The 13,143-nt window shown below is 43.5% G+C and overlaps 1 protein-coding gene across 1 annotated transcript in view; it reads left to right on the top strand.

The window, feature by feature from the left end:
* The window catches only part of LOC144230171 (uncharacterized), a 106,817-nt gene that overhangs the window by 21,412 nt on the left and 72,262 nt on the right, over nt 1-13,143 (top strand). The window contains exon 2 of the mRNA XM_077762366.1: nt 10,948-11,055. Coding sequence (XP_077618492.1) covers nt 10,948-11,055 — 108 coding nt within the window. The remainder of the gene's footprint in view (nt 1-10,947; nt 11,056-13,143) is intronic.

Genomic DNA, 13,143 nt, shown 5'->3' with positions numbered 1-13,143 from the left:
GCTCTTTGCTATCCCGCACGAAGGCATCTAGTTCAAAATGTGAGTACAATTTACGTATTAGTGTGTGGGGACTTGAAGTCTTTAATTCTGAGTTTTCTCATCTACCGTCTATCTTTTCCCATGGATTTCTGCAAAGTTATGGCTTCCATGTGTAATTTCTCATTACAGTCCTAAGTTTCTTCATTGTCATTATGAATACAATTTCTCTATTAAATTGTATAACTGCAGAGGAAAGTTATACTCACATAGTTTTACTTGGCATTTGCCACTTTACTGCTTAAAAATTTTTATTTTATTTTATTTTTACATTTATGTTTGAGAGACAGAGAGAGACAGAGCATGAACAGAGGAAGGGCAGAGAGAGAAAGAGACAGAATCTGAAGCAGGTTCCAGGCTCTGAGCTGTCAGCACAGAGCCCAACGTGGGGCTTCGAACCCACGAACCGTGATATCATGACCTGAGCTGAAGTCGGACGCTTGATTGATTGATCCATCCAGGCACCCCATGCTTATTATTTTTTTAAGGTTTATTTATTTTGGGGAGAGAGAGAGGTAGAGAGAAAGAGAGAGAGAGAGAGAGTTGCAGAATCTGAAGCAAGCTCTGCACGATCAGTGCAGAGCCTGACGTGGGGCTCGAACCCACAGACTGTGAGATCATGATCTGAGCCGAAGTTGGACGCTTAACCGACTGAGCAACCCTGGCGCCCCAACCATTTTACTGTTTTTTATTTAGAGAGTTTGCCAATGGCTTCTTTTGAATCATGTAGGTAACTATTATCTGCAAATGGTGATAATTTTGCTCTCTTCCTCCAAATTACATTATTTCTTCATCTTTTCCTGTTATATTGCAAATGATTAGCACTTCCAGATAATTAACAACAGTCTTTATTGGAAATGCCTCTAATATTTCACTATTAAATGTGATGGCCTGAATACATTGCATTTTTCAAGCATTTTTTAAACATTTATTCATTTTTTGAGAGACAGAGAGAGACAGAGTGTGAGCGGGGGAGGACAGGGAGAGAGGGAGACTCACAATCTGAAACGAGCTCTGGGCTCTGAGCTGTCAGCACAGAGCCTGACGCGGGACTCCAACCTGCAAACCGCGAGATCATGACATGAGCTGAAGTCAGTGCAAAGCCTGACATGGGGCTTGAACCCACAGACGGTGAGATCATGACCTGAGCCGAAGTGGGATGCTTAACTGACTGAGCCAGGCACCCAGTACACTGCTTTTTGAAGAACTCTGACTTTTGGAAAGTGTTTTTGGCTTCAAATGGCAATCCCCCTCCTGAACCTTCTGTTCACAACTGCCTTAGATGTCGCCAGCCTTCTCTTTCCAGTACTGAGCAAGTCTTACCGTTTTCATACGCAAAGAGTTTCTATCGCTATACAGATAACCCCATCACTTACCTCCTGAAACTTCTTTTTTAAAAACCCACATTCCTCTGTGGGAGATCAATTCTCAGACCAACATGCTCATTACAAATCGGAACCACCGTTGTTTTATATAGTACATGATATGAAACGACCAGGCTATTTTCTACCACCTTGAAAGTTAGTGTCTTGTGGAGGATTTTTTTTTTTTTTTAATGTTTGCATTTTGAGGAAATGCTCGACTATTGTCTCATGTAGGAATTAGTTTCATTGGAATTTGCAGACTTTTGCCAGCGAAAAGTAAAAACGACCTGGGGCTTTGTAGGTACCATGCAAAGAGGGTTGCTTCCACGGTGAGACTGGGAAAAAGAGTGATCGCAACAGTTAGGAACAGCGAGGGGTCACCTATGTGGAGGGGGAAGGGTTGAGTGCCTTTGGAGAGGGTCAGGTCCGATAGCCGTGGGGAGCTGAATGAATGGTCTCTTTATCACCTTGAGACTCCATTTCTGCAATTCTAAATTTGGGGTCACTCCCTGGTTTGCAAGTTCAATGTAAGAATGACGGACAATGTGCGCATAGCGTCTGGACATTACGTACCTGCCAGGCACTTAGTAAGAGAAACGGTAAGCTCCTGGCTAGGTTTGAAGGCAGGGGGCTGGGCCATGTTATAGATAACAAAATGGAAAGAAACGGCCTTTTTCTCTGCTACACAGAGTTAATGTCAAGCACGCTCAAGGATTTCAGGATAAAGCCAACAGGCAGTTCTGGGCATGGGGTGGGTTCCCAGGGCCTCCAGCCTCTCCCCAAGGCAGTGGAAATCCTGTCTTCATCTTCTCCTCTGTCTGGTTCTACCCTTTCTATGAAGGCCAAGCATCACTGGCCCCCACCTTCCTTCCATCCCAACCTGACAGATCCCGAGCTCTGAACGTTTCGATTCTGACTGCCTCTGAGCGGGACAGAAAGGGCTCCTCATTTTGACAATGCAGTAAAAGAGCCATTGCGGCCAGGTGCCTGGTGTTTAAGAACTTCCTTGTTAGCCCGCCTTAATTTTTCCGATTTGTCAGCCTGGAAAACACCCTGGTTAGTCTCAGACTTAGGTCTTAACAAGGCAGAATGAAGTTTCTCTTCTATTTTTTGCAACACGGAGCTAGAAAACCTGGATTTTTGTTATTGTTTATTATTTTTATTTTTTTGTTGCTTGGTAGGAGGTTTCTGTATTATTATTGTTTAAAGTCAATTATCCTTTACTCCGTGTTCTTTTTCTGTTGTTTATTTTATCTGTCCTTCTCTCCCAGAGGGGCAGAATTAAGGCCCCCATTTGGTTTTTATTAGCGTAATCAGTTAATAGCTCTTCGATAATGCTTTACTTATTGTGTTAATTTTCTGTAGTTATGTCCAGAGGCAGCAGCTTCCTGGAAGGCCACATTAAATTAAAAAAAAAAAAAAAGAAGATCTAACTTATTTTTCCTTTAATGGGTCCAGTTAGCACTTATAGAATCAGCTAAGATTATTGAACACTGTTGATTTACAAGATTATTGAAAAAATATATAAAGTGGCATGACGATTTTAAAATGTCTGTGGTAACCCGAACAATTCTGTTAGTGTGGTGTAGGCACAGCCTACACTTCTACCCTTAGTGTTTCTGTTGATCAGGCTTCTCACCCCGGTTCTTTGGATTTATCTAGAAGGGATTAGAGGAATGGGTGTATGCTGCTCCCATACGGTGGCTGTAGTTCAACTGCACGGGTTTTAGCTAAACTCTGGGTCCCAAGGACCTCTGTCCAATCACTGATGGGGTTTTATTTATTTATTATTTAGTTTTTAATTAAAAATATGTTTTAAAGTTTATTTACTTATTTTGAGAGAGAGAGCGCATGCGAACAAGCAGAGGAGGGGCAGAGAGAGAGAGGGAGAGAGTTCAGAGAGAGAGAGAATCCCAAGCAGGCACCACATGGGTTTTGAACTTTTAAACTGTGAGTCAAAACCAAGAGTCGGATGCTTCACCGACTGAGTCACCCAGGTGCCCCCAATTTTTTTAAGTTTATTTATTTATTTTGAGAAAAAAAGACAGAGAGGGAGGGAGAGAGAGAGAGAACAGGGGAAGGGGAGAGAAAAGGGGAGACAGAATCTCAAGCAGGCAATGTACAGTCAGTTCAGAGAGCCTGAGGTGGGGCTCGAACTCAGGAACTGTGAGATCATGACCTGAGCCGAGATCAAGCGTCCAACCCTTGCTTAACTGATGCCATGCAGGCGCCCCGCTGCTGGGGATTCTAATAGGAATGGATCCAGAAGGTCTTTAGGACTCAGAGAGCAGTCCGTAAATTAAAAGGGAGCTTCAGAGTACAGCATGGGGACAGGTAACAAAGATGTTTATGATAAACGTGATAGGTTGAGCCCCCATGTTCGGCTGCCTTATGAAATAGATGAATGTACTAAAGCAAATAGAACACGACTCTGGTGATCAGCATTCATGGGTTCTAGACCTGCCTCTGACACCAACTGGCTCTAAAGACTCTCAGGGCCTCAGTTTCCTCCTCTATAAAACAAGAAGCCCGGATGAAAACTCTAAGGTTCCTCCCAGCTTTCACTCCGTAGGCAACGTTCAGCCCGTGGGTGCTCTGTGCATGGACTCAGTGAGGAGGAATCATTAGTAGGGGATCGAATCAGTATTAGAATGCCTTCCATGGATTGTCCAGTCTCTGGAGATGAACAGGGCACTTGGCACAAAATAGGGGCCCCCTCAGTGCTTTTATAATAAATTCGTCTTCATGGCGATGTCTACTTAAAATTCTATTTCTGAGAACTGTTCATTGGTCCAGCACAATGGCTGTGAGTGGACATGGGAAGGGCACCAGAGGGAAAGTCCCAGGGCCCTGCTGTGTGAGCCTGGGCAAGTCCCTGTCTCCCCTTGGGTCTTTCCCCCTTCATTTGTCAAATAAAGGGGTTGGAGAAGGATCGCTAAGGTGGCTTCTAACATTGTAAGAATTGGCTGCTACAGAAAGCAAATGAGAAGGTTCAGATGTTCCCCCAACATCCAGTACCCAGGGCAGTTGGAGTATATTTGCTGTGATTCAAGGCTTTCTGTGAAGCAGACGCGGATTTGCTATGGGGATGGGCTGGGAAGGACACGACGGAAAGGAGATCTGTGTGCTCAGGGTTGGCTGGAAATTCTATGCAAAGAAGGAAATGAGGTCTGCTGTAATTGCCTGTTTCTGAGCTGCAGAATGTATCAAATACTGTGTTTAAAACGTTGCGATGCCTAGTTGTTAGCACAGCGAACCACGGGTTTTTACTGTCTCTATACATGCCAGTGGCGGTGATGTTTGAGAACTTTCCTTTCAGGCAGTGCCATCAAAGAGGGGCAGTGGAAGGCGACCCAGAAAAGTCAGGACAAAGCGTATTTGAAGGGAAGGAGGAAGACGCCCATATACATTTCAACGCAAGTACTTTTAAGGCATTTCAAGGAGGGGTCTGAGAAATAATTACCAAGTTTAAAAAGAGAGAATCTTAACTTTGATCTGATTTTCTTCTGTAAAGCAATTAGGTTCATCATTTTTTAAGTGCTAAGCTGAAAATTCTAATGGCTGGACCCCAACACTTTCATTTCTGTCTCTTGGGACTTCTGTAATTCCAAAAAAAAAAAAAAAAGAAGTTAAAAAATTTATGAAGGTGATGTTGCAGAGGGATTGATGCATAAAGCATTTGCTGGTTAGCTCTCATAAAGACGACAGCATCACAGAGTAGTTAAGATTAAGAGCTAGACTGAGGGACACCTGGGTGGCTCAGTTGGTTGAGTGTCTGACTTCTGCTCAGGTCATGATCTCACGGTTCGTGGGTTCAAGCCCCGCGTCGAGCTCTTTGCTGACAGCTCGGAGCCTGGAGCCTTTTTCGGATTCTGTGTCTCCCTCTCTCTCCACCCCTCCCCCACTCACACTCTATCTGTATCTCTCAAAAATAAGTAAACATTAAAAAAATTAAAAACCAAAGAGCTAGCTTGAAATTATGCATCCGATTAATAGCACAGAATTAAGAAACCTGTAAAATTGATTCGATGGAGGGAAGACAACTCATCAAGGTGTGATCAGAATTTTCCCTTCCAATTGCTGTACGGGATTCTAAGGGGGAATATATCCTACCTGAATTTTAGCATTTGCAGGAGTAGCTCTCAAATTAAAACAGAGCTTCAAAGCAAAGCCAAAGGACAAACTAACTTATTTGAAGAAAAGCAAAGAGAACCTTACTGTAAAGATAAGTGATAGATTGAATCCCAATGTTAGGTTACATTTCTCCTAAATTTTTTGAACATGAGATTCTTCATACTTCTTATACTAAGTGCTAGACTCTCAGTTCCTTTTTTTTTTTTTTAAGTTTTTAATTTATTCTGAGAGAGAAAGAGACAGAGTGGGTAGGGGAGGGGCCGAATCCCAAACTGTCAGCATGGGGCTCGAACTCACAGACTGAGATCATGACCTGAGCTGAGATCAAGAGTCAGACGCTTAAACAACCAAGCCACCCAGGTGCCCCGAGACTGTTAGTTACTTGATGGAAGAAAATAGATATTCTTTTTTGTGCCTGGCACATGGTTTTTAGCATGATAGTAGATTTTCATTACATGTTTATGAAGTAGCAGAATCAAAATAATAAAAAAATTTTTTAAATTTATTTTTGAGAGAGAGAGACTGAGAGAGAGGGGACAGGGATAGAGGATCCAAAGCAGGCTCTGTGCTGACAGCAGCCAGCCGATGTGGGGCTCGAACTCATGAACTGTGAGATCATGGCCTGAGCCAAAGTTGGCCGCTCAACCGACTGAGCCACCCTAGTGCCCTCAAATACTTTGTTAATTAAGCAAAAAATGTCATGCCATATCTTCCCCCCAATTACTAGATCAATTAACCAGTGTTTATCTAAACTTTAAAAATCGGAAAACTTGAACTTCAGAACAACAATATGGATTTCTGGATTCTTTTGAAAGTTCTGAGGGTGTGGCACTATTTGGTCCACAGCCCTACATGGTGACAATGAGCTGGAGCCCGGGAGCAGGTGCCCCCATTAGGCAGGACTCTTTCCTGTTGCAACTTATCATATGACTCTAGGTTGATTTCGCTTTCTTACCTACCAGCCTGGTTCATGGGAGAGACACTCAGATAAGGGGATGATATTTGGTATGTGTTATGTTTTTTCCCCTGTTTTAAAAAGTTTATTGATTTATTTTGAGAGAGAGAAGGAGAGAGAGCATGCACGCAAGCTGGGGAGGGGCAGAGAGAAAGAAGGAGAGAGAGAATCCCAAGCAGGCTCTGCGTTGTCAGCACAGAGCCCCGTGCAGGGCTCGAACTCACAAAACCGCAAGATCATGACCTGAGCTGAAACCAAGAGTCAGACGCTTACCCCACTGAGCCACCCGGGTGCCCCTGGTATGTGTTCTGTTGTCAGATGTGAATGAGTTAAATATCTAACTGTGAGCTTAATGGTTTCCTCCAGCCCGACACTGGAGACTGTCACGTACTGTGCTTGGAGGGATTTTGTAATCTGCACATTCCTATGACTTCAATATGCCCCTGTGGGAATAGAGCAGAATTAGAACTCTAAATAACCCTAATGATATTGGGTAGGAGCCCATCAGGGAGTTGTTCAAGTTTGTCAGAGCATATTAAAATACAATACATTCACATCATCCAAAAGGATACATCAGTCCACCTGTCTATACGTTCCCTTCTGATATTAAATTTGCCCAGGGACCTTTCGAAATTACCCCACCTACCTCTGCTCCCTCCCTTAGTGAATAGACATGTGGAAAAAGTGGAGAGCAAATCAGAATAATGCGCATTGGTGAAAAGTCCTGTAATTGAAATCATTATTGCTTAAGACACCATTGCTTTAATCAGCCCTGTCATAAATCAATGCTTCTCACAAGTGAAGGCTTGAAATAAAGTGCTCTTAAACAGATTGGGTATCTTAAAAGGCATGATGCCATTGGGAAGCCCCTGAAAATGGATAAAAAAGTGGTTTCTGAATAGATGTACGGGTTCTAGCATTTTATCTTCCACTTAATTTTAAAAAATATTACCTAGTCCTTTCTTAGAAATTACATATTGGAGGCCTGTAATGGCCAGGCCTTTAACCCATTAAAAAAATTTACTCCCAGGAACAGTTAATATTTGACGTTTAATTGCTTTTCCTTGTTGGGAGAGGAAGATCTGTTTCTTCCCTTCCTTTCTTGATTGACTTTTCAAAAATCACCTTGTGAGCTATAAAAATGGAGAGGAGTAATTGATTTTCAAAAACTCAGGCTCACGCACATGTATTTGCATATGCGTCAGTGTGTGTGTGTGTGTACATAATGACCTCTGTGCACCAGGAATAGGGGCTTCCTCCACAATAACTGTGCAAGGCAGGTGTTCTATTTTCAGTTAACATGGAGGCAGCCGAGGCCCAGAGAGGTTCACTACTTGCGTAGCATCACACGGGTACTGAGTGGTAGGAGCCTGAGTCCTCATTTCACCAACCCTGTGGCCTGCCTGTAGGGACGCTTCGCACCCAGGTGCACAGGCACCTTTGGAGCTAGGAAAAAAGGCCACACTTACGATCCCCATCATTGGAATCACTAGTCTTCTCAGCCTATTTAATGAACACCAGGTTCTAGAATTTAGCAAAGGATGCCACGCCATGTGGAAATGTCCAAAGAGCCCAACTACGACTTGCGCCTTCTATGTGAATCCTTCACGGGGAGAATCAGGTGAAGGCGCCTTGTCAGCGATAGCATCTTAGGAGGGATTTTTCCTCCCTGGAGAGTTTTATGGGGCCAAGCGGGGGGGAGGGGGGGGGCGGATGCCCTCTCTTTAGAAAAATGCCCACACAGACTTCAAATGAATTTTGGGGCTCCTTAGGACGTGTTTCAAGAGCAAGAAGGGGTCATCAGGACATTGGTGTGGAAAGGGTGAGGAAGAGCCTCTTTCTGGTTGCCTTGAGTTTGAAGATTTCCATCTCAACCTTGTCAGACCCTTACCTTTCACGTGTGGTAAATTCACGACCAAAGGCCCAAGTGTTCTCTTTCTTTCCTTTTCTCTTCCCACAAAACCAGGTAATATCAAGGCCTTTAGCGAAGCTGCACGGACCAACTGCTCCTCCTCAGATTATGGCTTTCAGAGCTCAGGCGCTACCCTTCATCAGGTTACACTTTCCATGTTTTGTGGTCAGAGGCAGGCTGTGTCATTCTACGTGGCTCCACCTTGCAAGGAAATATTTATATACTGGCCTTGCCAGGTTCCTGTTTCCTCTGGGATTGCTCCTGAGTTTGTGGTCTTCGTGCCGGGGCGGGCAGTGACTCACTGGCCTTCACAGGACCACTGGACGCCAGGCAGAAAACAGGAAGCTGACTTGGCTTGGCCGGAAAACTATGAGGTGTGTACCTGTTGGATNAGATCATGACCTGAGCCGAAGTCGGACGCTTAACCGACTGAGCCACCCAGGCGCCCTGGACGAGGCATTTCTGAGAGGTCGAGCACAGTACTTTGAGAAAGGGCTTGGAAGGAAACCGACAGACGCCGAGGGAATGAAAATTCATACCATTCGCAGCATTTTCCCCCCTAGATCTAGAAATACAAAAGTTTACTTGTATACGGTCTTTCTGTTAGTTTTTGGATTTCCCCCCTTTTTATTCCTGATAAATGGTAATTGCCACTGTTTACAGAGCAGTGGTCAAAAGCAAGTCCTACACAGCTGTGGAATATTGTCAAAACCCCTTTCGGAAACTCATTTGGCAGTGTGTGTGAGGACCTTAAAAATTTTTGTAACCCCTGAGCAAATAATTTTACTCCTGGGAATCCATCTCAGTACCACCGCCACCATCACCACCACCACCAAGTGCTCAAAGATGTTATTAATTTTTAATTTTTTAATTATTAATTTTAATTTTTAAATATGTATTTATTTAAGTAATTTCTATACCCAGCATGAGGCTCGAACTCACGACTCCAAGATCAAGAGTCGCATGCTTCGTTCACCAAACTTAGCAAACCAGGCGCCCCTCAAAGATGTTCTTTAAACTATTGTTTATGGTACTTAGAACCTTAATGTAAACCTAGCAATATGGGGAATGGAACTATAAAATGTTTTCTTGATGTTGATATGCAAATGACATCTTAACATTGGAATAGGATGTGAACTCGTGTACTCCTTTAAAAATTTTTTTTAATGTTTTATTTATTTCTGAGAGAGAGAGAGAGAGGCAGCCTGAGCAGGTGAGGGTCAGAGAGAGAGAGACACACACAGAATCGGAAGCAGGCTCCAGGCTCTGAGGTAGTGTCAGCACAGAGCCCCACACGGGGCTCGAACCTACGAACCATGAGATCATGACCTGAGCCGAAGTTGAAAGCTTAGCTGAACTGAGCCACCCAGGCGCCCCTGTACTTGTGTACTCCTGATGATGACAGATATGTGAGCAAAATAAGCTTAGTCGTCATAATGGATAACCTTTATGGTCTCCTTAGTACATGGCAGGCAACGTGTAATCATGGGGGTGTACTCGCCAGATTAAGCCACATTTTATTTTTTGTCCATTTTACAGATGAAGAAAGAGGAAGATTCATTGAATTATCTGGGGTCAGACTGATGATGTGAGAACTGAACCCCATCCTGATTTCACAGAGTTTACACTCTTACCTTATAGTTCTTTATGATATATGAATACTTTTATTTTATTTTTTAATGTTTATTTATTTGGAAAAAAAGAGAGAAAGAGGAGGAGAGAGAGAGTGTGCATGTATGTGCATGTGGCTAAGAACCATAGAGAGAAGGTGGGGAGAGAATCCCAAGCGGGTCCTTGCTCTCAGCGCAGAGCTTGACATTCGAACCATGAGATCATGACCTGAGCTGAAATCAGAAGTCGGACGCTTAACCAACTGAGCCACTCAGGCATCCTTATTACGTGGATAATTTTAAGTAAAAATCAAATATTAGCCACAAAAAAGAAAAAAAAAAACCCAAACAAACCCTACAAAGAAGCCTTAAAACTCCAAACCCCAAACAAGTCGGCATTGATGAACACAAATCTGCCAAACTTTACTCTTCTGGGAATCACATGGAAAAGTAAATGGCAAAGCTTGGACCACGAGAAACAGCCAAAGTTGAAAAAGCTTACCGCGACCAGCCAATAAAATGCCTCGTAGGTGTCTGAAGCCACAATTACTGTTTAAGGTCTTTTCTCTGGATGGGAATTAAATACGCTCGGTACGATGTTATAGTAAGAGAATCCAATTAATATTATTCTGCCAATTTAAGGAAGTAAATTTTACAAGGAAGCAAATCTTGCATTTAGGTGGAAAGGACTTTGTCCAGAGTGACTGGAGAATTCTCTTGAGGACCAAGCCCTAGACCGATGGTTCTTAACCTATGTTGTGTGAGAATGCGTTTGACAATATTAATGGCAACTATGGTGTCTGATTCCAGGAAAAAACACATATATTTACATCTGTGCCACATTTTGTTATGTATCTATTTACTTTTGAAATCTTTTAGGGTCATTGCTGTTTTGAGGGTTTACATTAAAATGTCCTTTTCTGTTTTGGCTTCCAGAATATTTTTTGTCCCTCGATGCTGGGGCTGTTGTTTCATTGGTGGTTCTGCCACTGCTACGGTTTCTTCAGAGCCTTGTCTACACCAGCAACACCCAAGGTTTGTGAAGTAAGTGAGTCTAATGAATAATTTAGTTGCACTATTTTCTTTAGTGCGATGGCATGTTATTGTGAATGCTTGGATTTGGACGCAAGGCTAACAACCGCCTTTTGGGGTTTTCATGGTAGGCTGGAAAAAAAATGCACGACACACATCACCAAGAATCCATGCCTGTGCCTGGCAGTGTAATTGAGAAAAGCTTTGGAATGTGAGTGGATGGCATTTTGAATAGCGTTCCTTAGCACACCTGCAGAAACGCACTTCCATTAAACACATATGTGCCGAGCGCGTGTGCGTAAGGCACTGTGTTAGACAGATGTGAAAAATGGCCGAATGATGCCTTTGTATAAGATTCTCCCAGGACCCTGATGTGCTGAGGTTTGGAAACGCTCGTGCAGCCTCCGGGCGCGTTGGCTGTGGCGCTAATAAGATTACAGCCCGGGCCTGATTTCAGCCCGTGAAATATTTTCATCATCAGGATGAGGAAAATTATTTTTCACCGTTTCTGTTGTTCTGAAATGGAAACATTTTCAGGTATGAATCCACCTCTTGTTGGGGACTGTGCAACATGGAGTCACAAACGCCATGGTGAGAAGTCATTGGTCTGTCTTCTCCAGGAACTTCCCCTGGACAGTGGTCTCTGCCTATGTTAGGGGAGACGGCAAAAATTCGAGCCATCATGCATCTGGCCAATTATGCAACGCTCCATCACAAGGGGAAATTCCTTCCTCACCCCAGCTGGTGAACAGTTATGCCCTGGGGCCCGGGACGGACATGCCTTGTAACTTTTTAACCTAGTTAGTGTAACTGCCAATATTATTCCTATTCATATAAATGCCTAATCCTTTCTTGAATCTTGCTAGACTATTTGCCTCAATAATATCCTGTGGCGGTGAATTCCACAGGTAGATTACATGCTGTTTTAAAATGTATTTCCTTTTTTTCATTTTAAATTTGTTACCTTTTAACGTCACAGGATGGCCCTTGTTCTTACATTAAGGGGCCCGGGGTGCAGGCATTTCCAGTTCTGCTTTAATTTTTCCAAGCACTTGGCCATTGTTAAAACTGCCTTTTCACATTTCTTCTATTTTTGCATAGCTGATCTTGATTAAATGAGATGGTTGATGTAAATAGTCTCATACGACTCTGGCACATAGTAGGCACTGGAAAAAAGCTCTCCTTGGTTTTCATTACCACTTATTGGACAGCTGTTTATTGAGTGCCTACTGTGTGCAGGAATCGTGGTAACTATTGGAGAGATAGCTTTGAATGAGACAATGGCCTTGTTCTGAAGGACCTAATTTTCTAGAGGACACAAGCAGCAATATAGTGAATAAAGATGGTTTCCGGGAGTCTTAAGTACTATGGGAAAATCAGACAAGAGGGACTGGCTGAGGACAGTAGGGGCCACTTGAAACTGCACAGTCAAGAGTAGCTCTCTGAAAAGGGGACAGTTGAGTTGGCCATCGAGGACTCATCTGTGTGAAATCCCCATGAAGGTGAACTCATGCTCCTAGACAATGCCTGGTGTGCCATAAGACTCCATCATGATTTGTTGGGGGAATGAGTGAATGGCGGTTGAGGAGGGAAATCTCAGTCACAGAAATTATCCAGTGAGTTCCTCAGAGACCCAGGAGTAATACTTCTTGAATCCCCACATTCTGTAACTCCAAAGGCTGTTGGAGTAGAAACAAACCAGGGAATGTGGTTAGTTAGACTAACTAGCACTTTCCCATGTCCCCAGCTTCCTCCCTTGTATGACCTTGGGGATGTCATCTAGTCTCTCCTCCCCCCCAAGTGCTCTCATTCATAGAGATGGGGATAACATGCTCTTGCTTCATGGGGTTTGGAGCACTGGAGACAAAATTATGTAGTGGCTTGTCCTTTATAAACTACCAAGTGGTGTAGACATGTTGCTTGCTCTGAAGGGAACCGATTATTCTTAACCCTGCACACCCTTTCTTCCCTCTTTCCTATCTCCTTCCTTTTTCTCTGTCCCCTGTGCTTATCCCTGCCTCTGTTTAAAGCTCATCAGTGGCATCCGTGGTACTTAGCTTTTTGTTAAGCGAAGGTGGCATGGGCATTTGGAGGGCAGTG

The sequence above is a fragment of the Crocuta crocuta genome, unplaced genomic scaffold (genome assembly GCF_008692635.1).
Source record: "Crocuta crocuta isolate KB4526 unplaced genomic scaffold, BGI_CrCroc_1.0 scaffold93, whole genome shotgun sequence".
Lineage (NCBI taxonomy): Eukaryota > Metazoa > Chordata > Mammalia > Carnivora > Hyaenidae > Crocuta > Crocuta crocuta.
The sequence above is the reverse complement of the archived record's forward strand: the minus strand, read 5'-3'. Positions and strand labels throughout refer to the sequence as shown.